Source organism: Gopherus flavomarginatus, chromosome 12 (genome assembly GCF_025201925.1).
Source record: "Gopherus flavomarginatus isolate rGopFla2 chromosome 12, rGopFla2.mat.asm, whole genome shotgun sequence".
Taxonomy (NCBI): domain Eukaryota; kingdom Metazoa; phylum Chordata; order Testudines; family Testudinidae; genus Gopherus; species Gopherus flavomarginatus.
In genome coordinates this window covers 52,230,399-52,256,262 of record NC_066628.1, presented here as the reverse complement: position 1 = coordinate 52,256,262, position 25,864 = coordinate 52,230,399, and the positions used below count along the sequence as shown (strand labels likewise).

The 25,864-nt window shown below is 46.4% G+C and overlaps 1 protein-coding gene across 13 annotated transcripts in view; it reads left to right on the top strand.

Annotated features, from left to right (window-relative positions):
* The first annotated feature begins 2,644 nt into the window (after nucleotides 1–2,644).
* LOC127032638 (ethanolamine-phosphate cytidylyltransferase-like) overlaps nucleotides 2,645–25,864 on the top strand; it is a 38,515-nt gene continuing 15,295 nt past the window's right edge. For 7 of the 13 annotated variants that reach the window (XR_007768857.1, XR_007768851.1, XR_007768854.1 and 4 more), the window contains exons 1-15: nucleotides 2,735–2,881; nucleotides 3,017–3,154; nucleotides 4,867–4,971; nucleotides 6,085–6,155; nucleotides 6,315–6,387; nucleotides 7,361–7,459; nucleotides 7,953–8,189; nucleotides 8,445–8,525; nucleotides 8,785–8,891; nucleotides 16,572–16,660; nucleotides 18,516–18,677; nucleotides 21,180–21,246; nucleotides 21,779–21,863; nucleotides 22,554–22,598; nucleotides 25,126–25,264. Coding sequence is in view for 6 of the 13 variants with exons in the window: in XM_050919956.1 (XP_050775913.1) it covers nucleotides 2,786–2,881; nucleotides 3,017–3,154; nucleotides 4,867–4,971; nucleotides 6,085–6,155; nucleotides 6,315–6,387; nucleotides 7,361–7,459; nucleotides 7,953–8,189; nucleotides 8,445–8,525; nucleotides 8,785–8,891; nucleotides 16,572–16,660; nucleotides 18,516–18,677; nucleotides 21,180–21,246; nucleotides 21,779–21,863; nucleotides 22,554–22,598; nucleotides 25,126–25,264 (1,594 nt within the window). In the remaining 7 variants the exon portion in view is untranslated. Of the gene's footprint in view, nucleotides 2,882–3,016; nucleotides 3,155–4,866; nucleotides 4,972–6,084; nucleotides 6,156–6,314; nucleotides 6,388–7,360; nucleotides 7,460–7,952; nucleotides 8,190–8,444; nucleotides 8,526–8,784; nucleotides 8,892–9,493; nucleotides 9,765–10,359; nucleotides 10,511–16,571; nucleotides 16,661–18,515; nucleotides 18,678–21,179; nucleotides 21,247–21,778; nucleotides 21,864–22,553; nucleotides 22,599–25,125; nucleotides 25,265–25,864 lie in introns of those variants that run through there. The other 6 variants (XM_050919956.1, XM_050919959.1, XM_050919958.1 and 3 more) reach the window with 6 other exon arrangements.

Sequence of the window (25,864 nt, the reverse complement as noted above, 5' to 3'; positions counted from 1 at the left end):
CCAAGATATTTCCAATTTAGACTCCATTTTGAATGTATAATTGGGATTGTTTTCCAATTTGCATTACTTTAAATTAATTGTTGATAAATGCAATCTGCCATTTTGTTGCCCAATTACCCAGTGTAGTGAAATCCCTTTATAACTCTTCACAAACAGCTTTGGACTTAGCTATCTTGTGGAATTTTGTATCATCTGCAAACTTTGCCACCTTAGTGTTTACCCTTTTTTCTATATTGATGATTATGGTGAACAGAACTGGTCCCGGTACAGATTTTGGGGGGACATCGTTTACCTCTCTCCACTATGAAAACTGACTATTCTACCCTGTTTCCTATCTTTTAACCAGGTAATGATCCCTGAGAGGACCTTCCCTCTTATCCCATGACTCCCTACTTTGCTTAAGAGCCTTTGGTGAGGGACCTCGTCAAGGGTTTCTGAAAGTCCAAATACACTATGTCCACTGGACCACCCTTGTTCATAGGTTTTTTGATCCTCTCAAAAAATTTTGATAGATTAGTGATGCATGATTTGCCTTTACAAAAGCTATATTGACTCTTCCCAATTGTATCGTGTTCCGCTATGTCTGATCATTCCGCTCTTTACTATAGTTTCAGCCAGTCTAACTGGTACTGAGATTAGGTTTACCGGCCTGTAATTGCCAGGATTGCCTCTGGAGGCTTTTTTAAAAATTGGCATTACTTTAGCTATCCTCCAGTTATCTGGTACAGAGGCTGATTTTAGCGATAGGTTACATACCACAGTAGTTCTGCAATTTCATATTTGGGTGATATCATATGGTCCTGGTGACTTATTACTGTTCAGTGTGTTCCAAACTTCTGTTATTGATGCCTCAGTCTGGGACAGTTCCTCAGATTTGTCACCTATAAAGAATGGCTCAGGTGTGGGAATCTCCCTCATATCCTCTGCAGTGGAGACTGATGCAAAGAATTCATTTTGTTTCTCTGCAATGGCCTTGTCTTCCTTGGGTGCTCCTTTAGCACCTCAGTCATCTAGTGGCCCCAGCGACTGTTTGGCAGGCTTCCTGCTTCCCATATAATTAAAAAAATGTTGCTGGTCAGTTTTTGTGTCTTTTGCTAGTTGCTGTTCAAATTCTTTTTTGGCCTGCCTTATATTTTAACCTCTGGCAAGTCAAGTGTAATGTTCCTTTCTATTTTCCTCAGCAGGATTTTACTTCCACTGTTTAAAATGTCTTTTTGAACTCTACCTGCCTCTCTTTCGCTATTTAGCCATGGTGACTTTTTTTTTTTTTGTCCTTGGTTGTTTTTGTTTAATTTCGGGTATACATTTTGTTTGTCTCTCTATTATGGTGTTTTTTTAAAATTCCATGCGGTTTGCAGGCATTTCACTCTTAATTGTTCTTCTTAATTTCCATCTAACTAGCTGCCTTGGTTTTTGTATAGTTCCTCTTTTTGAACTTAAATGGTACTATGGTGGGTTTCTTTGGTATTTTCCTTCCTACAATGATGTTATTTTTATTTATGTTATGGTTGCTGTTACCAGGTGGTTCAGCTACATTCACATCTTGGAGTAGATCCCGTGTGCTCCTTAGGACTAAATCAAGAATTACCTCTTCCCCTTGTGCGTTCCAGGACAAATTGCTCCAAGAAGCAGCCAATAGTGTTTAGAAACTTCTACTGTATTGTCTTTGCATCCCATCCTGAGGGGGACGAGTACCAATTTACATGGGGGGATAGTTGCAGTCTCTCACTATTGTTGGGTTTTCTGTTTTTGTAGCCTCTCTAATCTCTCCGAGCATTTCACAATCACCATCACCCTCCTCATCAGGTAATATACTCCTACTGCTAGGCCTTTATTTTTCAAGCACAGAACTTCCATGCATGGAGACTTTACGGTACTGTTTCATTCATTTAAGATTTTTACCATATTTGACTTTTCTGTGTTCCGTTGATTATCATTCCACTATGTTTCTATGGTGCCTATTATATCAGTATTCTCATTTACTAGGCAGTCAAGTTCATCTTAGTATTTAGGTTTCTTGCATTTTTATACAAGTGTTTCTACAATTTGTCAATATGGAGTTCTCTGCCTTCCTGTGATGTAAGTGAAGGGGACTCCGGATGGTTTCTCTTCAGTTCCTACCTGTACTGCATCAGCTTCTATCCTCTCCTCGGTGCCGCTGAGCCCTAGCTCGTGCCATCTCCGCCTTCTGAGGCTAGCTCAGCGTGGCCTCTTCGAGGGCAGACTTAAGCTCTCACTGGGCCCGGGCTGGCGGGGAAGTGTCACTCGACGCCTCTCCCCTCCAGGAGCCGCGGCGTGGGGCAGGGGTTGGGGCACACCTCCTGGAGCAGCCGCCGCCGGCCCCCCCGCCCCGTGGGGACCTGCCTCTCGGAGCCTGGGCGGGTTCTAGGCTGAGGCACGGGCTCCTGGCCCCAGGCTCAGGGAGGTTCTAGGCCTGGCGGGACTCCCCAGCGCGAGGGGGTGGGGGAGGGGCTCCCCCCGCCACCCGCGGGGAAGGTACAAACTGCGGGGGGGGGAGCGCCTCCCGGCGTGGGGCCTCGCTCGTTCCGCAGCCGGCGCTGAGCCCAAGCGCTTCACTGCGCAGGCGCCGTTAGCGCATCGCTCCGCCCCCTGGCTGGCTGCTAGTTGCCCGCGCGCCCGCACCGTCCTGTAACCCAAAGTACTCTCTTTACCCGGAAATAACCGCTCTGGCCCGGAAGTGGGCCTCCCCCGCAACTCTGTAGCCGGAAGCGGAAGTACAAGCTTTGGCTCTGTATCCGGAAGCGGCCGGCGTCCTGCAGCTGTCATGGCGGCTGGCGGGAACCTGAGCCGGACGGAGCGGAAAGCGGCAGCACGAGCCGAGATTCTGCAGCAGGAGGAGCAGCGGGACCGGCGCAGACAGGTACCGCCTCCTGCCTTTAGCCCCGGGTCCCTCGTCGGACTCATACGCCGCAGCGCTGTCCTACCCCGCCTCTGCTCCTGGCTCCCCTCGGGCGGGCGCGGTGGGTGACCCGTGTCTTTGCTCTCCGGATGCCAGGTGTCCCGGATCCTGAAGAAGCCGGTGGCGGAGCGGAACCCTGAGGAGAGCCTGCTCCTGAGCGAGTGTGAGGATATCGTGCGGGAGCTGGAGCGGCGGTGCAAGAAGCGCGAAGGGCTGCGCAGGAGGCAGGAGGAGGTGGGTGCTCGCGCGTGCTGGGACGTTGAATGCCGCTCTTGCGGACCCCGCTATAATCATTGTTATGTAATGAACCACTAAGCCACGTGAGCACATCAGACCTCCGCCCTCCCTTGGATCCCTGTCTACTTGCCCTGCCACTTCAAAGGCATAGTCCTAATCTTCAAAGCTGCTAAGGATCAGGACCCTGCACGTCTCTGGGACTATGAGGATCACAGTACCTAGAGCAAAGCATGTGAGAGCTGGAAAATTCTCAGTTGAGAGGAGTCAGGTATGGAATGAAATTCCAGACTAGACTAGCAAGTCTCAGGTCTAACCTTTGGTAAAAGCTTCCACCATAACTAGAATGATGCAACAAATATTTTTTCATTAAAGAGTAAAGTCAGCCGCAAACAGAGCTTCCTCTAACCAAAAAAGGGAAAAGAGGCAGACTCTGGTAAGGACTTCCAGGTTGCTTACGGAACTCTTGTTGCATGAGCTCCACTAGCATAATGAGAGTGGCAGTAAAAAAAAAAAAAAAATATGGAGGATAGTTTCTGTAATCTGTAGATTTAGTCAGAGGGGGAAACTGTTAGAAAATGGATCAAATTCAGTGGAGAAATGTCCTTCTGGGAAAGGACATCTAAAGGTGTCACCGTCTAGAAGATTTCTAACCCACCAGCAAGGTTTAATAGTCCATGTCAATTATCTTCTATTCAGAGAAGAAATTGCTCCTGACTGGCTTTATATGCCAACTCTTCTCCCCACCCCCCCTGCCCCTCCCTAGGATGAGACACTGCAACTTCCAGGTATGCAGAATGAGAGCCAGGGAGTCAAACTGGTATTTATTTTGGTTTGGTTCGGTTCAGGTTTGAGTTCAATTGTATTAAATGTGTTTGGGTTCTTTTCTGGTTCAAGCCATCAAAAAATCCAAAAAAACTTCAGTTACAGATTCAAACTAGTTCAAATCAAATTTCAGTCTGATTTAAATTTAAAAAAAGACCTGAAACTGTTTTGATTAACTTTTATATGAGTTTTCCTAGTGTTCTTGTGCTGTCAATAGCATTTTTTTTTATGAACATGTTTGAGCAAGCTAAAATAACATCTTGTAAGATTTTCTGTGTTGTATTGGACTTGTGCAGTGAAAGGATACTTTTGAGGCCTGAAAATGTTCTTTCACTACTCACTTATATTTCTGGAACTGTAAATTGATTCATCTTTGGCATGACATTCTTATGATGTTTCCAGTAGTTTAATAAGATATATTTCTTAATGAGATGTGGCTCATCTGCAAATGAATCAAGAATTGTCCTTATCCTTTTTTTTGAGCTTTTCTTCACCCATATATCTCTTTATTTTTGGAGATTTCATGAGCTTTAAGAACAAGTTGCAGTTTATCATCCAGTCTTTCAGTTTCAGATGTGTCTGATATTCTGTTACAAAATTATTTTCTATTTCTGACTGAAACATTTCCGTTTTCATTCACATTTCACTTAAATTAAATTTTACTTTGACTTTGTCGTCTTGTGACAGTAGGCATTGATATATAGGATCAAGGTATGCACATGCGAAAACAATATCCTTTTCAAACAATTTTTTTTCTATTTTTTTTAATTGGAGCCAGTAAGGATTCAGTAAAAAGAGAAGAGATAGAAGGGAGTTAACCAGCAATTTGCATGAGTGACACACTGCACCTTAGAGAGATTGCTGTAACTTCCTTGTCTTCTCTTTAGGTTTGTGATGAACCAGAGGAATTAAAGAGAAAGGTTATTGAGCTGGCTGCAGCTGTCCAAAGTGCGAAACACCTGGTCATCTATACAGGAGCTGGGATCAGCACGGTAGGGTTGAATGGGATAAGTGTTTAAGGCAGCTGGAGCTCCTTCAGCAGTGTTTCTATGCCATAAATTCTAGAGAGATCTTTCTTGGCTAGTGAGTGGATTGCATGAGGCCAGGAAGGTGTGTAAGCAAAGTATTAGGAGTCCTAGGATCCTGACTGAGATTGGCCCACGGTTAGGGTCTGGACGATGGGCAGGACACCTTCATGTTTGTGTCTCAGAAAGGCACTTGTTGGTCAGGAGAGGCTGAGGCTCTGATGCATACAAAGCTATTTGTCAGAGCCCTTCTGGGATAGTGTGAAGTGCTAGGCAGCAGCCAAGATCACTGTACAAAGAATGTCCTTTTTGATCTGATCAGTAAGGCCACTCCTTCAGATTTCTCTTCAAGACTGACTTCTGTCCTATAGCCAATAAGAAATTGGCCAGTTAATGATGGCTAGGTTGAAGGGAAGATAGGTCTAGCAAGCACTTCATACATTTTAAGTTATAAATATCTATAAAAATGGTCTGCCTTTTGTAGTCCCTTGTGGGAGAAGTGGGCATTGAAGTCAGGCACTCTTCGCCTGAGTATGTCACTTATCACTTTTGATTGTGAAGTTTTTGAAGCAGGAACCATATTTTCTTCTCTTTTTCTACAGTCCCTATCAGAATGGGGCATGATTCAGACTGAGGTGTCAGGATGCTACTGTGCTATAGACATTGGTGCTGTAGAATGGCCAGCATAGGCCAGGAAAGATGCCACCATATCTGGAGGAACTATGGAAAGATTCAGGAATTGAGTTATTTGTGGGGAAATAGGAAATACTGAGGAGGGGGGGAAAGTAGCAGAAATTATATCAATTATGCGAGGGAGGAGAATACTAGGGATGTAATATAAAAATGCCGAAACTGAACGAATGGGGCAGATGGACAGAATATTGCCCTGTGAAGGATGATGATTCTGGATGAATTGTCGGAGTGAGTTCAAACAAGTGAGACAGACCTGTATGAGAGAGGGCTGATGAATTTGTGGGGAATGTAGGAAGTGAGAGTCAGATAAACTAACAAGGCTGGACTGGTCGTGTGGGGAGCATTCTCAGCAGGTCTAATTTTCCTTTTGTTTCTCCTGTAATGAAGGCAGCTTCAATCCCTGACTACAGAGGTCCTAATGGAGTTTGGACATTACTGCAGAAAGGGAGGAGTATCAGGTAAGCAGATGACATTCCTAAGTTTTTAACTTCTGCTCTAATGGGGTGACAGTCTTTGCAAACCTCCCAAGAGTATCTTTCTGGGCTGCACAGCAGAAAGTGAAATCTGAATGTGGGATTAACGGATCCTCTTCTGTTCCTTTCCTTTCCATTTGCCAGGGCTACAGATCTGAGTGAAGCGGAGCCCACACTCACCCATATGAGCATTGCCTGCTTACACAAGCACAACCTGGTAAGGTCCTAAGCTCACTAGTGCTCTGGTACCTGGATCTGAAGGGAGAGACTGGAAAATCAATAGAGACTCATTGCTGGGGGTGTTCCTTGGGTTACTGTTGCTTACGGAAGGAGGCCAGATGTCCACATGGAAACAGCAGAATTTGTGCTCCTGTAATAACCCAGTGTCTTATTGGTGTAAACAGGGTGAAAGTAATATAAAATTCTTACTGTTACGGGGGCCTGGAGTGGGCCCCCAGAAGGGGCGGGGCTGGAGGGGGTCAGCCTCCCCCAGCCAGCCCATCCGCACTGCATGGCTCACACTGCCTGGGGCTCCGATGGTGATTTAAAAGGGCCCAGGGCTTTGGCCGCTACCCTGATAATGGCAGCGGCCTGGAGCCCCGGTAGTGGTGGCGGCCTGGAGCCTTGGACCCTTTTAAATTGCTGGCCCTGGGGCAGTTGGCCTTTTTGCCCGACACCCCGTCAGCCCAGTGTGGGACAATTATGCGCTTTAAGGTTGTTGCCCCTCTCTCCCCCACCCCACATCACTGCTGCTGACTTGGGGGAGAGAGGGCAGCAGTATTAATCTGCTGCCGTGGCAAAGAACCCTCCGGCAGCGGTTTAATGTCACTGCATATGGGCTGGTACCAGCTTCTTACTGATATGCTGTGCCAGCCCGCTTGCACCCCTGGATGTAACTCCCACCCTTTGCAGCAGCACCTTTTCCATAGCTCCCCCCTCCTCCTGCACTTTTTTATAAACCTGTTACTGTGGGTGGGTGATAGTGATAACTCCTAGCAGAGCTTTATTTAGCAGTGGGAGCCATTTAACTTCTGTCATAAATGTGTGATAGTTTCTGTGTCTTCTCAGTCATTTCTTTCCCACTCTGCTTGGTCTCTGCCAACTGTGCTCAGATTCTGGGGTTGTACTGAGATCAGTCTGTTTGCATCCAGAGTTCTCTGCCATGTCAGCTCTGCTTCCTTCCTTCCAAGGTACAGCATGTGGTGTCTCAGAACTGTGATGGGCTCCACCTACGGAGTGGGTTACCCCAAGCAGCAATATCTGAGCTTCATGGAAACATGTACATAGAGGTGAGTAGCCAGGGCACAAGCTTGCTATTCTGTGGGCTCATGTGGGTTGTAGGTTGTAGGCTGCTGGCCTGTCTCCTCAGTCCATGAAGGATTAAACACTGCACCCGGGGTCTGTTCAGGCCCTTTCTTCAGAGCACCATTTATTGGTTGCACTGACAGTCTTTAGAAAACCCCCAAATGAAACAGTTTAGCATAAATCCAGCAGCTCTTCCTCAGTCCTCCTATAGACAATCTGCCTAGGCATACCCCTGCAATGGGAACTACCCTACTTCCTGTAGCTCCTACCTAGAAAGCGAGCTCTTTCAGTCTTATAGGAATCAGGTGCTCATCAGGCAGTCACCTGACCTCCTTACCAACTGGGTCTGAATTCCCTACCAGGGCGAAACACCTATTGTTAAAGGGGCTGTGCCTCAAACCAAGGCTAACTGATGCAAGGCCCCTGGCAAACCTCCCTGTTACATAACTGCATTTCCTTGCTTCCTTCCTGCACAAGGTCTGTACTTCCTGCACACCCAATAGAGAATATGTGCGAGTGTTTGATGTGACGGAGCGCACAGCCCTGCACAGACATCATACAGGCAGGATGTGCCATAAGTGTGGGGCACAGCTGAGAGACACAATCGTCCATTTCGGGGAGAAAGGGACCTTGAGGGAACCTCTGAACTGGGAAGCAGCAACAGAGGCTGCGAGCAAAGCAGATGTGATTCTGTGTCTGGGTTCCAGCTTAAAGGTAACTGTAGACGCTCAGTGAAGATTGTTAGCAGCATTCTTCTTTGGTGATGCACCCTGACGCGGAGCAGTCTCCTCCCAAACATCCTGGTGTCAGGCCTCGCCCACCACATGTGATAAATCCTGGTGCCGGGTAGTCTCTCTTCTGACTCCTCCCTCATCCCCTTCCTGGTAATAAATTCCACCTGCTCTCACAGATATATTCTAGCATTCACATCTGCCTTTAGCTATACTGACAGTCTCTATTTTATGCCAGGTTTTGAAAAAGTATCCACATCTTTGGTGCATGAGCAAACCCCCCAGTCGCCGTCCAAAACTCTACATTGTGAACCTGCAGGTGAGATGTTAAAAAATGGGAAAAGCCTCATGTGAAATAATTCTGCGCCTACATCCTGCTGTACAGGGGAAGCTGGAATTCATACCCACAAGAAGTCTGGGAGCTAGTGTGAATTTGAGCAGGGGACAGGCTGGGATGTGGGTCCCCTGCCACAATAACAAGGCTGTTAGGTCTGGATAGGGTGCTGTGCAGGGATCATACAAGGGTTGCTCATTCAACCTGTCTGGATTTTTATCTTCACTTCCTTGGCCTCCCACAGTGGACTCCAAAGGATGATCTTGCTGCCCTGAAACTACATGGGAAATGTGATGATGTTATGAGATTATTGATGGAAGAACTTGGTCTGGAGATCCCATGCTATGACAGGTGAGGAGCCTCAGTCCTGGTGGCTGCCTCATGTTTACCGACAATAATATTAATCTATTTCATAGAGAACTCACCCCCTGCTTCACTTCCCTCCTACAAAGAAAGTCACTTCTGCCATCCTCATTTTACAGATGGGAAAACTAAGGCACAGAGAAGGGAAGTGATTTGCTGACACGGGGATTATAATGGGGAAATTCCAAATTCCCAGGCCTGTGCTGAGACTGCACCCTTCTGTGCCTGTTTACTGCAGAACATTCCTCTGCCTGTTCAATATATTTTAATATTTGTAGCTTAACAGTGATTTTCTTCTGGGTAGATATGGACCCAGAAGGCACTGTCAACAACTACTGGCAGAGGTGGGGCAGTGAGATGTTTGCAATGGCAGAGCAGTCCAAAAGCCTGTCTTCCAGGGGAGGGCACAAGAGGTGATTTTAGTCACATAGCTGCTTCTCTGGACTGAGTGAATACTAGCTGCTCACTGGCTACATCCAAGATGGAGGAGTGTAATTTTCAGCAGTGGGTTTATTCCTCTGTGTGGTAGTGCTGAATTCCCCAGCAGCAGGCTGAGGAGCCTTTCTTACACATCTGTCTTGTTTTGGTAGAACAAAGGATCCTATCTTCTCTCTGGCTATTCCCCTTAGCCCTGATGAAGAAGGCAGTCACAGTCGGAGACCTGTGGCACCGCCATGGAGCCTGGAGGAGGCACAGATGCAAGAGCAGGAGCAAGAGCCAGCTTCTCAGCTCAGCCTCTCTCTCTCGGGTGGCTGGTTTGGCAGGGGTTGTGCAAAAGGCTCCAAGAGGAAAAAAGTAAATTGACTTTGTAAATTGCCATTTGAACACTATTTTTATGGAAATACATCAGCTGCTGCCATTCAGGATGGCTTTGCCCTACTGTTGTAGACTCGGCTGGGTTTGCCATGGACTGCACACACAGACTCTGCTGGTCTGAGGTGGGGGCAACTGGAAAAAACTGCAGGAGCCATATTTTCACGCAACTCTTTACTACGCGACGACAAAGCTCAGAGGACAGCTAGCTGTTGGGCAACGGGGCTTGCAGTCTGAAACCTTTCCCTTAAGCTCAGCACTTACACTCTGCTCTCTAGCAGCACTGGCAGGCTGGTGCACCTGCTGTTTCTCTGCCTTGGGGGGTTCTTTTCGCTAAGTAAAGAAAGCCCGGGCTCTCCTGCGGGTCTGTGACTGGCTGATGGGGGTGACCCCGGGCTGGATGCAGGAGCCCGATGGCGTCCTGCCGTGGGCTGGGTGCGGCTGTGAGGTAGCTCTGCGCGGCACGGGGGGAGGGATTGCTGCTGGGGGCATGTGGCCGCGGCCTTGCCATTAAAGCCGCTCCGCCAGGGCCGGTCCCGCCCCGAGGGTGCGGGGGGAGGGGGGGACTGGCTGGGAGTGTGGTCACGTGGTCTCGCCATGATGGCGGGCCCCTGGACCGGCCTGTCCCCGCCCCCCGGTCAGGTGACTGAGGCGGCTCCGGCCGGTGGCGGCCCCGGGCGTGGGGTCCAGGACTCGTCCGAGATGCTGAGGAACGGAGCGGCCGAGGCGTCCGCCAGCCCCGCGGGGGGCAGCGCCGCCGCCCACAGGCCCGTTCGCGTGTGGTGCGATGGATGGTGAGCGAGGCCCCGTTACCTGGGAGACGGCGCCGCGGCCCAGGCTCCCTCTGCCTGGTCCTGGACCCGCCGCCGCCGCGTCCTCAGCGGGGCTGCCCAGCGGCCTGGAGCTCCTGAAGGCCCGGGCCCGGCTCCGGCTCCTCAGCCGCCTCCACACGAGCCCTTGGGGCCGGGGGGTGCCTGTGAGACAGGCTGGGGAGAAGCGGCTCGCACTGTGGCAAGGTTTGATACCCTGCCCTGGGGAGAAGGCAATCAGCCCTGTCTCCAGGCGGCAGGTTGGCCGGTGCGGGCCTCAGGGAGCGGAAACTTCCTTCTGCGCAAGCTGACCAGTGGTGTCCGTGGGAATCCAGTTTCTGGTGTGACCAGGGACCCAGGGATGTGCCGTGAATTGAATGGCCTGTATCAGAGCGGTAGCCGTGTTAGTCTGGATCTGTAAAAGCAGCAAAGAATCTTGTGGCAGCTTAAAGACTAACAGACGTTTTGGAGCATGAGCTTTCGTGGGTGAATACGCATGCGTATGACGAAGTGGGTATTCACCCACAAAAGCTCATGCTCCAATACATCTGTTAGTCTATAAGGTGCCACAGGGCTCTTTGCTGCTTTTTGAATGTCCTGGACATAAGATGCAACTGTTCGGGGAGTGGCTATTGTCTCTGTAATACATGGTCTCAGAGGAAGAGATGGCATCAGGTGGGTAGGTGCAGTTTTGCAGTCATCTGAAATCTTGGTTGGACTGTTTTTGCTGGGTTGTCAAGCAGAGGTGCCCCTTTGGGGTGATATCAGGTGAGACCAAGACTAGTCTTTTTCAGAATCTTGTCTCTGACAGTAGCTGTACCAGGTGCTCCAAAAGGAGGTGCAGGAATCCATCTAGCAGACAATTCTGGAATAATCTGCCCATAAGTTAGGAAGGAACTTCCCCTGTCGGATGATTTATACCTCAAAGCAGGAGAGTTTATCCTTTCTATATGTTATATAAAGAAAGAGAGAACATAAAACAAGTTATCTCGAGTAATATAACTGGGTGTTTTTGTTAGTCTGTTGCACTCCCTGTCCTGCGTCATTAGAAGGACTTTGGAACTTAAACTCTTCTGTCAACATCCATCTTCTTGTCAAGGCCATCGTGCAAAGGTTTTGCATGCTCACCTGAGTTACTCCTTGAATTTCAGGTGTGTGTGTGTTTAATGGCCCTTATTTTCAAATGGGCAGGCTGAGCATAGGCAGTTGTTGGATGCAGCACAAATGCATTCCTGTATGCAGTGACATGAATGTGTGAGCTGGCTAGAATGACCTGGGTTCTGCATGCCAGTCTTATCTTTTCTCTTACCTTCCTTAGTTGTGGAGTTTGATCAGTCCTCTGTGCAGCATTCCTGGGTTTGTGGGTTACTGTGTTCTGGAGCCTTCACTTGAGAATTGCCTCTCTATATCCCCATTTATCCTGTGCTGTAGAGTTTCAGGGGTCATCTGCCAAGATGTGCTCATAAGCACATGTGTCTTCCTATGCATCCAAACAGTTGGGTCTGACCACAGAAATGGAATACCGTCCCAAAATTCCTTCTCTTCTGCAGGGATCTGTTGATGAAGCTTTGTGCTGGTCTGGAGAACTTTGGTTAGTCTTTTGGCCAGACTTTTAGTAGCTGATTTTACTAGTTGTTTCGAAAAGCAGTAGCAACCAACGACCCTACTCAGGAATGCAAGTCATGGTCTCTACTTTAATGAGGTCATTATCTAAAATGGCAATACACCTTCACAGGAGAGGGATACATCTTTTAAACATGATTATAATAATGAATTATCATTAACTAAATATGCCTTCCTTTCAACTTGTCTTTGATTTGGCTAATTACTTGTAGAGACCATAGAAGCAATGCACCTGGAGGAGGGATTTGAAAGAGAAGAGAGATGGGGTCTTGCAGATGAATTTGGGAAGGGTGTCTCCTGGGTGGAGGGGGCAGCATGGACTTCAAGTGTGAGAGAAGCAGGCATTGGCAGATTGAAGGATGGGTGTGGGGGTGACTTGGTGTGAGGTGAGAAGAGAGTCATGAAAGGCCTTGAAGGCTAGTTGTGGTATGATCCTGGGCCATTAAAGCATTCCTGGGCAGGATGGATGATTTAAATTAAAGCAATTTAAATCATAATTTAAACAAGCAGAAAACCTTGATTTAAGTCACCAATTGTAATTGTTTGCATTTGTACTACTTAGTTATTTTCCTAAACAAGGTTGATTATCATTGGTTGATAACCATTAAAACATGTTGATTTGTGCTAACCCAGAAGATACATTGTGTGTATATACATTATTTATATCAGCAGTTTTCAACCTTTTTCGTTTGTGGACCCTCAAAAAATGTCAAATGGAGGAGTGGACCTCTTTGGAAATCTTAACATAGTCTGTGGACCCCAGGTTGAAAACCATTGACATAGATCAATTATATAGCTTAACTTCTTTGCTTGCAATTTGTGTGAAGTTGTATTTGGACAGAAACTCAAATGCAATTAAAAATGCACAAAAACATCACTTTAAAAAAAAAATACAACCACCTTAAATGTGCTGGATGCATAAACTTTCTTCTTATCTAAACAACTTTTACATTTAAAACTAGCTAGTTCAGTAATTAGAAGTATTTATCATTCATGAATTGAACTGAATGTTTCCGATCACCTTTGTCCTTCAAGATTCAGAACTAGTAGTCCTTGTCCTCTTTCACCTAATTTTTATTCATAGCTTTCCTGGTTTTTTCAACTCCAGTTAGTTTTTTAACTTTGAACTAGTAATTGAATTAATATAGTTGAAGAAATTGTAATGATGCAGATATTCCCTCTGCACCGGCAGAAGAGGCTACTGCTGTCAGAAGTTTGGTTTAGCACTTCAATAAAGTGAGATTCCAGATACTTAGCCAGTGACTTCCAGCAGTTAAGTGTTTTGACGTTCTTTAAAACTTGGTCGCAAACATGTACTGCCTAATATTTTTTGTATTTAATTGAAATTATTTTAATATTATAAGTTTAGAGGTACAAGGTGGGTGAGGTAATATCTTTTATGGGACCACCTTCTGTTGGTGAGAGAGTCAAGCTTTTGAGGTGACACAGAGCTCTTCTTCAGGTCTGGGAAACTTATTGAGGGTATGTCTTCACTACCCACTAGATTGACGGGCAGCGATCGATCCAGCGGGGATTGATTGATTGTGTCTAGTCTAGATGTGATAAATCGACCCCCAAGCACTCTCCCAGTGGACTCCTGTACTCCAGCTCAGCGAGAGGCGCAGGCAGAGTTGAGGGGGGAGCAGCAGTAGTTGATGCACCGCGGTGAAGACACCACGGGTAAGCCGATCTAAGTATGTCGACTTCATCTACGTTATTCATGTAGCTGAAGTTACATAACTTAGATTCCTCCACCCCTGGCCCAGTGTAGATCAGGGCTCAGTGTCACAGCTAAATACAAGTGGGACAGATTGTTTAGCATAAACAGTTAACGTGTATTTCAAGGGACTGTTCATGGTGAAGAGGCCTATTAACACCCCTCTGGATTTATGGCTTATTACAACAATCTTTAACCCATTTAGAGCTAGTCTACGTACACAACGCTCAAGCGCTGCCACGGCAGTGCTTTAACGTGGCTTGTGTTGTCGCGGCACCAGTGCTGGGAGAGCACTCGTCCAGCACTGTGTTTAAAAAAAAAAAACAAAAAAAAACCACACCTCCATGAGGGGCACAGCTACCAGCTCTGGTGCACTGTCTACACTGGCGCTTTACAGCGCTGAAACTTGCTGCGCTCAGGGGGGTGTTTTTTCACCCATCTGAATGAGAAAGTTGCAGCACTGTAAATCGCCAGTGTAAACAAGCCCTAAGAAACTCCTGCCCACGCTGCCTCCCTGCCTCCTTTCTTTCCTCCTACAACTAGAAGTAGAAGAAGAGCTCTGTGTAAGCTCGAAAGCTTCTCACAAACAGAGGTTGGTGCAGTAAAAGATATGACCTCATCCACCTGGGACCAACTCGGCTACAACAATACTGCATGTAATAAGTTTAGGCATTAGTCAATTTCAATTTTATTTTTAAAGGTTTCTTTTGAAAAACAGAACATAAGAACAGCCATACTAGGTCAGATCAAAGGTCCATCTAGCCCAGTATTCTGTCTTCCAGCAGTGGCCAATGCCAGGTGCCCCAAAGGGAATGAACAAAACAGGTAATCATCAAGTGATTCATCCCCTGTTGCCCATTCCCAGCTTCTGGCAAACAGAGGCTAGGGATACCATCCCTGCCCATCCTGGCTAATAGCCATTGATGGACCTATCTTCCATGAACTTACCTAGTTCTTTTTTGAACTCTGATAGTCTTGGCCTTCACAACATCCTCTAGCACAGTTCCACAGATTGACTGTATGCTGTGTGTAGAAATAGTTCCTTTTTTTTGCTTTAAACCTGCTGCCTATTAATTTCATTTAGTGATCTCTAATTCTTGTTATGTTTATTTACTTTCTCCACACCAGTCATGATTTTATAGATCTCTATCATACCCCACCCCAATCATCTCTTTCCAAGCTGAAAAGACCCAGTCTTATTAATCTCTCCTCATATGGAGGCTCTTCCATACCCTTAATCATTTTGTTGCCCTTTTCTGTACCTTTTCCAATTCCAGTATGTCTTTCTGGAGATGGGCGACCAGATCTGAATGCAGTATTCAAGTTGTGGGGGTGCTGTGCATTTGTATAGAGGCAATATATTTTCTATTTTCTTATCTATCACTTTCCTAATGATTCCCAACATTCTGTTCACTCTTTTGACTGCCGCTGCACATTGAGTGGATGTTTTCAGAGAACTATCCACAATGACTCCAAGATCTTTCTTGAGTGGTAACAGCTAATTTAGGCCCCATCATTGTATATGTATAGTTCGGATTATGTTTTCCAGTGTGCCTTACTTTGCATTTATCAGTATTGAATTTAATCTGCCACTTTGTTACTCAGTCTTGTGAGATCCCTTTGTAACTTTTTGCAATCTGCTTTGGACTTACTATCTCGAGTTTTTGCATCATCTGCAAATTTTACCACCACTGTTTGGCCCTTTTTCCAGTTTGTTTATGAATATATTGATCAGTACTGGGCCCAGTATAGATCTCTGGGGACACCATTATTTACCTCTCTCTCCATTCTGAAAAATAACCATTTATTTGTACCCTTTGTTTCCTATCTTTTAACCAGTTGCTGATCCATGAGAGGACCCTCCCTCTTATCCCATGACTGCTTACTTTGCTTAAGTAAAATAATAAACATGTATTTAATTTTTAAGATTTGTATTTAAATAAAATCCAATTTTTAAAATCATTTTTATCCACCCTGGTGTGCACACACATGAACACCTGAGCTCTGGAGCCAGCCCTGCAGCGTGAATTCCACTGAGGAACAGTTCTTGGAGAAGATGCTCCAGGACTGTCCCTGCTATTTCTGTCTCTTAGGTGTTTATAGGGCATTGGTCTTTGTCTTTGTCCTGTACTGGGAACTGAATGGGGCTTCCTTGAGGCTTCAGTGTACCACCAGCTCCTATGAAATTCCTTTTAATTGTGAGACATGATAAAACCAGGGAAGAGTTTAAGTCCTCCCTGTCTTGCTTGGATCTTTGGGCACCCAAGTTCTTACCTTCTTTTGCCACAGAGTGTGTGAGGGAGAGGAAATTACTTCTGGATCTCCTCCGAGGTGTCACAGGATAACAGGCTTCTTCAGTCATGTGAGGAGCAGAGCTGGCTGATGGAATGTAGCCTCTGGTAACATTAGCACTGATTTGCCCTTTGTGTGGATGACACACTGTGGGCTCCCTTAGTAGCCCTGTTCCTCCAGCCAATTTATTGCAGAGTGATAATACAGCTTTCTGGCCTAGGTTAGCTGCATAAAAGTGACTACCAGAAATTCAGCTGCTTGGAGACTTTAACCTTTTGAATCTTTTTTGTGGGGAAGGAGTGAGTGGAAGAGGGTCTTTGACTGCACTGCAGGAGGACGATCAAATCACATCGTTATGCAGCTGAGCCCTCTTAATTGTACACTAGGCCTAACACTGACCCTTTGTCTTTCTAGCTATGATATGGTGCATTATGGCCACTCGAATCAGCTGCGCCAGGCTCGGGCCATGGGAGACTATCTCATTGTGGGAGTCCACACGGATGGTAAGAGGCTTTCTCAGTCCTTCATCTCCTGCTGCTGCTAGCGTCAGCCAACAAAATCAGCAATGAGGATGGTGAGCCTGAGGCACAACAAATTGCCAGTTACAGCTCCTCTAGCAGCAACAGAGCCATCAAAGGAGGGGTATCTCTGGCTAGTATCCGTCTGGCTGTTGCTATCATCTTAGTTACCCTTTTGCTTACTGGTAGATAATGTATATAAACATGAGAGATAATTGTCACACTCTACTCAGCACAGGAGAGGCCTCAGCTGGAGTACTGTGTCCAGTTCTGAATGCCACGCTATAGGAAAGATGTGGACAAATTGGAGAGAGTCCAGAGGAGGGCAACAGCAGTGCTCTCCTAACCTATGAGGAAAGCTTAACAAAAAAACACCTCAGTATGTTTAGTCTTGAGAAAAGATGATTGAAAGGGGGCCTGATAAGTCTTCAAATATGTTAAGGTCTGTTCTAAAGAGGACTGTAATCAACTGTGTTCTCTGTGTCCAGTGAAGATAGAGCAAGAAGTAATGGACTTAATCTGCAGCAAGGGAGATTTAGGCTAATATTAGGAGAAACTTTCTGACTATAAGGATAGTTAAGCTCTGGAATAGGCTCCCAAGGGAGATTGTGGAACCACCATCATTGTAGGTTTTTAAGAACAGGTTGGACAGTCATCTGTCAGGGATGGCCTAGGTTTACTTGGTCCTGCTTACATGCAGGGGTCTGCACTTGTTGACTTCTTGAAGTCCCTTCCAGCCTTATATTGCTATGATTCTATGAAAGACTTCACAGTCCAGAGCACATGGGACTGTTTCTACGGTCTGGCCTATATTAGAAAACCTTGCACAAGTGTAGCTTATAATAATACCCATCTCTTATGTAGTGCTTTTTTTCTTTAGCTCTCAAAGCACTTTACAAAGGAGGGCAGTATTCTTACCCCCACTTTACAGATTGGCAGATCCCTTCCCCTTCCCCTTTCCTGTGCCTCAGTTTTCCTAAGGTCACCATGAGGCCAGTGACAGAGCAGGAATAGAGTCTAAGTCTCCTGAGTCCCAATGCTGGGTCTAACCATTGGTCATACTGCCCCCCTTAAACAATTAAGTCTACTAGTCACACAAGTGCAAACTCCCAGCAGAGATACCCTTAAACCAATTTACTGTACTCAGACTGTGCTTAAAATAACTTATCTAACTGGTGTACGTGTGTCTATTTGGGATTTGCACCCGTGTGTTCAGATAGATTTTTAAATTGATTTCATTACAGTGGCACTCATTTTCCACCATAGACCCAGCCTTGTTTGGGAGTGAGGATCATTCCTGACCCTCTGTTACTGGCATTTGGATTCCCCCAATGCCTTGGTAACTGTCTGCAGGGTGTCTACCATCCCTAGACTCTAGAGAAATCCATGTGCAGTGACTTGGTGCCCAAGCCACATCTCTGAGTGAAACTAATGGATACAAAGGGAATTCCCTTCCATGGGCTGCCAGGGAGCCAGACCCACTCACTTTCTAGCTGCTGAGAACTGCAGGGTAAGAGCAGGTAGCATTTGAGGCATGGACCACCCTTCCCTCAGATTGGATTTTGGGATGGGTTCTTGTTACACACCTACAAAATGGGTCTAAGGTAAAATATGTTCAGGCCTGTTATGGAGTCAGTCAGACCTCACTCCTGCCCTCTGTTCCCTTCTGAACTGGGCTCCCATATACCAAGCTATGGTTTTGTGGACTGTCCCCATAATGGGGCCGCCCTGGGAACTGGGGCTCCTGAGGGGACTCTTGGGGAATTGGTGGAATTGCCTCTATAGCAGCACTGTGTGTGTGTGTGTGTCTGTAACTGGCTTTGTTTTCTTTGTTATCCAGAGGAGATTGCCAAGCACAAAGGACCACCTGTCTTTACCCAGGTGGAGAGGTACAAAATGGTGCAAGCTATCAAGTGGGTGGATGAGATTGCCGTACAAGCTCCCTACGTCACCACACTGGAAACCCTGGACAAGTATAATTGTGACTTCTGTGTGCACGGCAGTAAGTGTTGTGGGTGCTCTGTATAGCTAAGGGGCCAAATGCAGGGAACGCCAGGTGGGTTCAGCTCTAGTTCTGCTGCACTCATCCCCTCTGTCAGATCATTCACAGCCTCTGTGTGAACAGAAAAGTTCCTTCCCCACCCTCCATGGTATATCTTCTCCAGGGCACAGTGATGTCAAAGGGGAATATGAAATAAACTAGTTTAACTGGAAATGTGACAGAACAGCAGCAACTCCATGTCTCTGCCAGAGGTTCAGAGCTTTTCCCTGGCGCTAGAGGTCTTTGTTCCTTGCAGTACAGCCTTGTATTTCACCATGTAATACGGGGACGGTATGGAACTGCTTCATACTATGGCAGGGGGAGATTTTCAGACATTCAGCTACACAGGTTCTCCCAACTCACAGGTCTGTCTGGGACATAGGCAGGAGCATTATTGCTGCAGGGGGTTGTAATCACTGCTCCCAGAGCCATGATCAAAAACTACAGAACCCCGGGGTTGGAACCCATTCATTTCCCTGTGCTCTGGGACCTGCACTTTCTGGGTGGGGTGCCCTTTTTGGCTGGAGGACTCAGAAAGAAACAGGATGGGAATGCTGAGATGAAAAACTTCAAAAAGATCTCACAAAACTAAGTGATTGGGCAACAAAATGGCAAATGAAATTTAATGTAGATAAATGTAAAGTAATGCACACTGGAAAAAATAACCCCAACTATACATACAATATGATGGGGGCTAATTTAGCTACAATGAGTCAGGAAAAAGATCTTGGAGTCATCGTGGATAGTTCTCTGAAGATGTCCACGCAGTGGGCAGAGGCGGTCAAAAAAGCAAACAGGATGTTAGGAATCATTAAAAAGGGGATAGAGAATAAGACTGAGAATATGTTATTACTCTTATATAAATCCATGGTACGCCCGCATCTCGAATACTGTGTACAGATGTGGTCTCCTCACCTCAAAAAAAGATATTCTAGCACTAGAAAAGGTTCAGAAAAGGGCAACTAAAATGATTAGGGGTTTGGAATGGCTCCCATATGAGGAAAGATTTAAGAGGCTACGACTCTTCAGCTTGGAAAAAAGGAAACTAAGGGGGGATATGATAGAGGTATATAAAATCATGAGTGATGTTGAGAAAGTGGATAAGGAAAAGTTATTTACTTATTCCCATAATACAAGAACTAGGGGTCACCAAATGAAATTAATAGGCATCAGGTTTAAAACAAATAAAAGGAAGTTCTTCTTCACGCAGCGCACAGTCAGCTTGTGGAACTCCTTACCTGAGGAGGTTGTGAAGGCTAGGACAATAACAGTGTTTAAAAGAGAACTGGATAAATTCATGGTGGTTGAGCCCTTAAATGGCTATTAGCCAGGGTGGGTAAAGAACGGTGTCCCTAGCCTCTGTTCGTCAGAAGATGGAGATGGATGGCAAGAGAGAGATCACTTGATCATTGCCTGTTAGGTTCACTCCCTCTGGGGCACCTGGCATTGGCCACTGTCGGTAGACAGATACTGGGCTAGATGGACCTTTGGTCTGACCCGGTACGGCCGTTCTTATGTTCTTATTGAGGGGAACCTCCCCAGGAATTTACCTCTGTATATGGTATTGGGGAGACTGCTACTGGAATACTGCATAGCGACTTGCTGTGCACATTGAAAAAATGGAGAGGCTGCAGCAAAAAGCCACAGAGAGGATTTGAAGACTGTAACAATGCCATAGGGAATATTTTTGCTGCAAAAGGTAACTTAGATGACTGGCCTCTGGGTTAGATTAGTTTATGTGTGACTTGTCTGTGCTTCTAGGCGTGTGGGAGAGTTTAGGGAGCAGTGCCTGAGTTAACTCTGTAGTGAAGACTCCTTACAGGCAGAGACTTACGGAGCTCAATCTGTTCAGCTTATCAAAAAAGATCAAGAGGTGACTTGATCTCAGTGTGTCAGTAATTTAATGGGGAGAAAATACTAGGTGCCAAAGAACTTTTTAATCTAACAGAAACAGGCAGAACAAGATTTATCAGTGGCTGGCAGCTGAACCCAGGCAAATTAAAATTAGAAAGAAGGCACACATTTTTGAGCGTGAGGGTGATTTAACCATTGGAACAAACTACCCAGGGATGTGGATTTGCGATCTGTTGATGACTTCAGGTCAAGACTGGATGCCTTTCTGGAAGAGATACTTTAGTTAGGCATAAGTTATTGGTCTCAGTATGGGGTAACTGGATGAAATTCCATGGACTGTGTTATACAGAAGGTCAGACTAAATGATTTTTAGAATCTATTAATCTGCTTTCCTCCCAGGTCAGGAAAGAGTGGCAAATTCCCAACTGTTCCATGGCATGGAAGAGGTTGGCTGTGTATACACCATGATTTAGAGCAGAAGTATGAAGCTTTTGCTCCTGTTCTGACTTGTGTGCTGGTCACACTTAGCCATTGAGTTCCCCACCAGCTCATTCAGTTTGCACAGGGTGTAGGAGGGGATAGTGCTCTAATGTTTCTGTCTCTCTGTAGATGACATAACACTAACTGTAGACGGCAAGGACACCTATGAAGAGGTGAAGGCAGCTGGAAGATACAGGTAACCCATTACCACTCCTGTTCTAATCAGACCTGCTGGGAATTCCTGTTTAAATCAGAGGGGGTGGAGCTCAGCTGAGATGCTGGTATCTTCCAGTTGCATCTTCACCTTGTCTTTACTAGCTGTGGTGTGTCCCTGCTGCTTTAGTTGTCCTTTCTTTTGTGGCCTCCAGGAGGCACAGCAGGCAACAGCTGGCTGGCCTCACATCCTATAGATAGCATGGGGCTGTTCCTGTCCCCAGTGAGCTGTAAGGCATGTGGCACTGAAGTCACGGACTGCAGAAAGCAGTGCTGGGGAGTTGAACAAGGTGAGTCTTCCTGGGAGCTGCACACACTGAGTGGTGAGCAAAGGGTGCAGGAAAGATGCAGAGACTCAGATAGCATGTCACATGGAAAAGAACATTTGCCTATGTGGGGGAAATGGCCTCTCCCAGCCTCAGCCCCTGATTTGGCAAGTTTCATGAATGTTCCTGCAGATTGAGGGGACCACTGCTTCTACATCCTCTACTTATTCGTTGCTTGTTTTCTTGCAGGGAATGTAATCGCACGCAGGGAGTGTCCACTACTGATTTGGTTGGTCGCATGTTGCTCATGACCAAGGCTCACCACAGCAACATAGTGAGTCAGACAGCTATTGGTGGTAACCATGGGGCTGGGGAATTTCCCAGTGCCTTTGCTTAGCCATTTCCTCATCAGTCACCTTCATCCTGAACGACAGAGCTAAGCTCCACACTGAAACTCCTGGGTCTATTGCACACAATGTTGATGAATTTTGCAAGCCAGATGTGGGCAGGGCTGGCTGAATCCTCTGCTTATCTTTGCTCAGACATCCGTGAAGTAGGGCCCCCTGAGAGGATAGTGGCTGACACTCTGTGTTGCTGTGCAGGGGACTCAAGGCTTGGTCCCCCTGGCACCAAGAGGCAGCATCGAGGGGAACACACGCCTCTTTCCAGTGACCTCTCTGAGTGAATGACAATCTCTACAGAGACACCATCCTATTCTTGGATGTAGAACAGAATGCCCTGGAGATTCCAGGGAGGAAGCTGCCCCTCTGGGGCCTATGGTTATTGCTGGGTGTTGCCACGTATGGGCAAGATCAGGGTCAGATGCTGAGCCATGCTCTCTCTGGCTTTTGGGCCAGGTCACAAAGTGTGGGTATTAAATGCTGATAAATCAATTGATACAGGATTGCTTTCTGGTGCCCATCTGGTGCCTAGGCTCCCCTATGCTTTTGCTAGCAGGAGCTTCTTTTGGGCTGAGAGATCCACCTCAGAATCAGCATTCTGATTCTCCACTTCCTCTGTGCAGGATGAAGACCTGGATTACCGGAAGCACAAGGATAACTTTGGGAAGGTGAGTGTGTGGGTTCCAAGCAGCGGGGAGCCAGGTGGTGCACACGTGGACTAGTTGAGAAGGATTCCACATGTGCTTTACAGTCTGCAGTATAAGGTGGTCTTCCTGCCCAGTGACAACCAAAGCAAACCCCCTGCCAGGCCTATAAAATCTCTGCAGTAGCCACGGAAGTGAACAGGTGAGTCTGGAGTGGGCCTGGGAAGCTGGATGGACAGAGCTGTGTTGTAAACACAGCAGAGGTCTGCAGCACTCATTGAGCATCTTGCTGTGTCTCTTTCTTGCTCATAAGTTCCATTTTTCGCCACATTTCCATGGTTCCCAGGACCTTTCTCTTGAGCCATGTTCCCACCAAGGGGAGACGCTGCTCAAATGATGCTCCTTTTAAACTAAGTGTGCTCAGAGGAGATTGGGCATGAGGCATGCTGTACTTAAGTGCACAAATTCAGTTTCATCCGTTATTGGAGCCCTCAGATTACATGTACAATCATAGTGATTTCGTGCTCAGTTCAGAAAAATTGGGACCTGCAGGTCCAACCTTTCACCAGGAAAATGCTCCTGACGCTACAGCAACATTCAGCCTGTCACACTGACATTTCTGTGGCTATTTCTGATGAACAAACTGGTCCGGCCCCCTGGGTTTGTGAAAATGTAGGGTATGTTATCAGACCCCCCACACTCCTAATTCTGCAGCTGGAACGTTGCCCAGAAGAACTTGCTCCCATGCTCTGGATTTTACCTTGTCCATTTTCTGGATAGACTGGGTCATTCTTTGTTTTTTATTGTTTTAAACTTTGTGCTCTTCCAGATGGTCTCTAAGGTATCCCCTTCATCACAGCTGGTCACTGGCTGTAGGATTTGGAGGGTTCCACACTCCCTGAAAGCATCTTGAGACATGCAGGCATCCTATTGATTCATTACATAGCATCCCTTCTGTGGGGAATGTTTTCCCTGGGGAACGTCCCTGTTCTTAGCTGAGTTCTCTTCATACTTTTTTAAGTCTTTAGAACTGTTGGCATTGGGTTTCCAGAGTAAATGAAAATGAGCTGGTGATTAAATCTACTGCTGTTTCACAATCCTGCCACACGATGGGGCTAAAACTCTGTCCTCCTGAATTGTGCTCACATTGGACTTGGACATTTTGGTTTATTGATTTTGGATGCTCTCATTTTAATAATTGGTTTAAAATCCTGTCTTGCCTGATGAAAGGGTGGGTGAGTGGGGGGCTTTGTGGTAGGTGGAGCTAGGGCAAACCCCGTTCTGTTTCATAGAATCATAGGACTGGAAGGGACTTTGAGAGGTCATCTAGTCCTGTCCCCTGCCTCATGGCAGGACTAAGTATTATTTAGACTATCCCTGACCAGGTGTTTGTCTAACCTGCTCTTAAAAATCTCCAATGATGGAGATCCCTCAACCTCCCTAGGCAATTTATTCCAGTGCTTAACCATCCTGACAGGAAGTTTTCCCTAATGTCCAACCTAAACCTCCCTTGCTGCAGTTTAAGCCCATTGCTTCCTGTCCTATCCTCAGAGGTTAAGAGAGACTATTTTTCTCCTTCGTCCTTGTAATAACCTTTACATATTTGAAAACTGTTATCACGTCCCCCCTCAGTCTTCTCTTTTCTAGACTGAACAAATCCAATGTTTTCAATCTTCCCTTATAGGTCATGTTTTCTAGACCTTTAATCATTTTTGTCGCTCTTCTCTGGACTTTCTCCTATTTGTCCATGTCCTTCCTGAAATGTGGTGCCCAGAACTGTACACAATACTCCAGCTGAGGCCACATCAGTGCGGAGCAGAACGGAAGAATTACTTCTAGTTTCTTGCTTACAACGTTCCTGCTAATACATCCCAGAATTATGTTTTTTTTTTGTTTTTTTTTTTTGTTTGTTTTTGTTTTTTTGCAACAGTGTTACACTGCTGACTCTCATTTAACTTGTGATCCAGCATGACCCCCAGATCCCTTTCTGCAGTACTCCTTCCTAGCCAGTCATTTCCCATTTTATATGTGTAACTGATTGATTGTTTCTTCCTAAATGGAGTACTTTGCATTTTTTCTTATTGAATTTCATCCTGTTTTCTTCAGACCATTTCTCCAGTTTGTCCAGATCATTTTGAATTTTAATTCTGTCCTCCAAAGCACTTGCAACCCCTCCCAGTTTGGTAAATCTAATCCCATCTTGGTTTATCTTTGCCTGCTAAATTAATGTACCAGGCCTAGGGTGCTCTGTTGCTCATCCTCCTTCCCATTTTCTTTCCAGCATCTCCTTATGAGGTTCTTGGTGGAGCTCAGAGACTAGCTAGCAGAGATGGGTCAGAAGAAGCTGTTGTGTGAGTAAGGGGAGGTGGTCATGCCTGAATACTGAATCCCAGGAAGGAATGCAAGCTGTTGCTAGCCAGGTTTCCTGCTTGTTTTTTTGCCAGCATCCTCCTCCTATAGCCCTGTCTCTCGGGCTACTTATGTGATACCCAGATTCCATTTGAACCTGCTTTGTGCTACTGGGACTGAAACATTATTCTCCTTTGCTTAGGGCCCTAAAGGTCACAGCCCCTGGACTGGAGTCTCTCAGTTCCTGCAAACATCCCAAAAGATCATCCAATTTGCATCTGGGAAGGAGCCGCAGCCAGGAGACACCATCATCTATGTGGCTGGAGCCTTTGACCTGTTCCGTATCCTTAGACTCTGTGCTGTCTAGATAGGGATGGGTAGGGAAGGCTGTGGTCTTTGTCTGTCTTACACGTGTCCACTGGAGCAGAGGATTGGGACTGTGCACTGCCTCTTCCTTTTCTCTCTGGAGAGAAAGAGGGGAAGGAACAGGGCTCTTCAACTGATGGCTTTTTGGCCTGTCATAGGGAAATGGGCTTGAGAAAATAGCTGCAGCTCCATTTTAGTGATGGATTTACAGCTAATAGGGTTTGGAGAGTGAAGATGGTTGGACCTTCCAAGATCTCCTTTATTCCCTCTTAAAAGCCACCTGTCACAGTGACCTAAGTGACAGCTGTTCAGGGAGTACTGAACGCAGCATGCAGTAGGGTCAGCCAATGCTGTGGATCAGCCTGTGAGAATATTTTTCTTACCCTGTTTGTCCCAGTCTCCAGGGCTGGGCCAGCTTCCACAGAGCTTCTAAAGCCATTAGAAAATTTTGGAAGAGGCTGAATAAAATCAGATTAACACAGTGTCTGGGAAGGTGTGTGGGTAGGTGTCCAGAGCTCATGGGAAGAGGGCAGATGCCCAGGACACAAGGGCAGCAAGTGACAAAAATTCCTCAG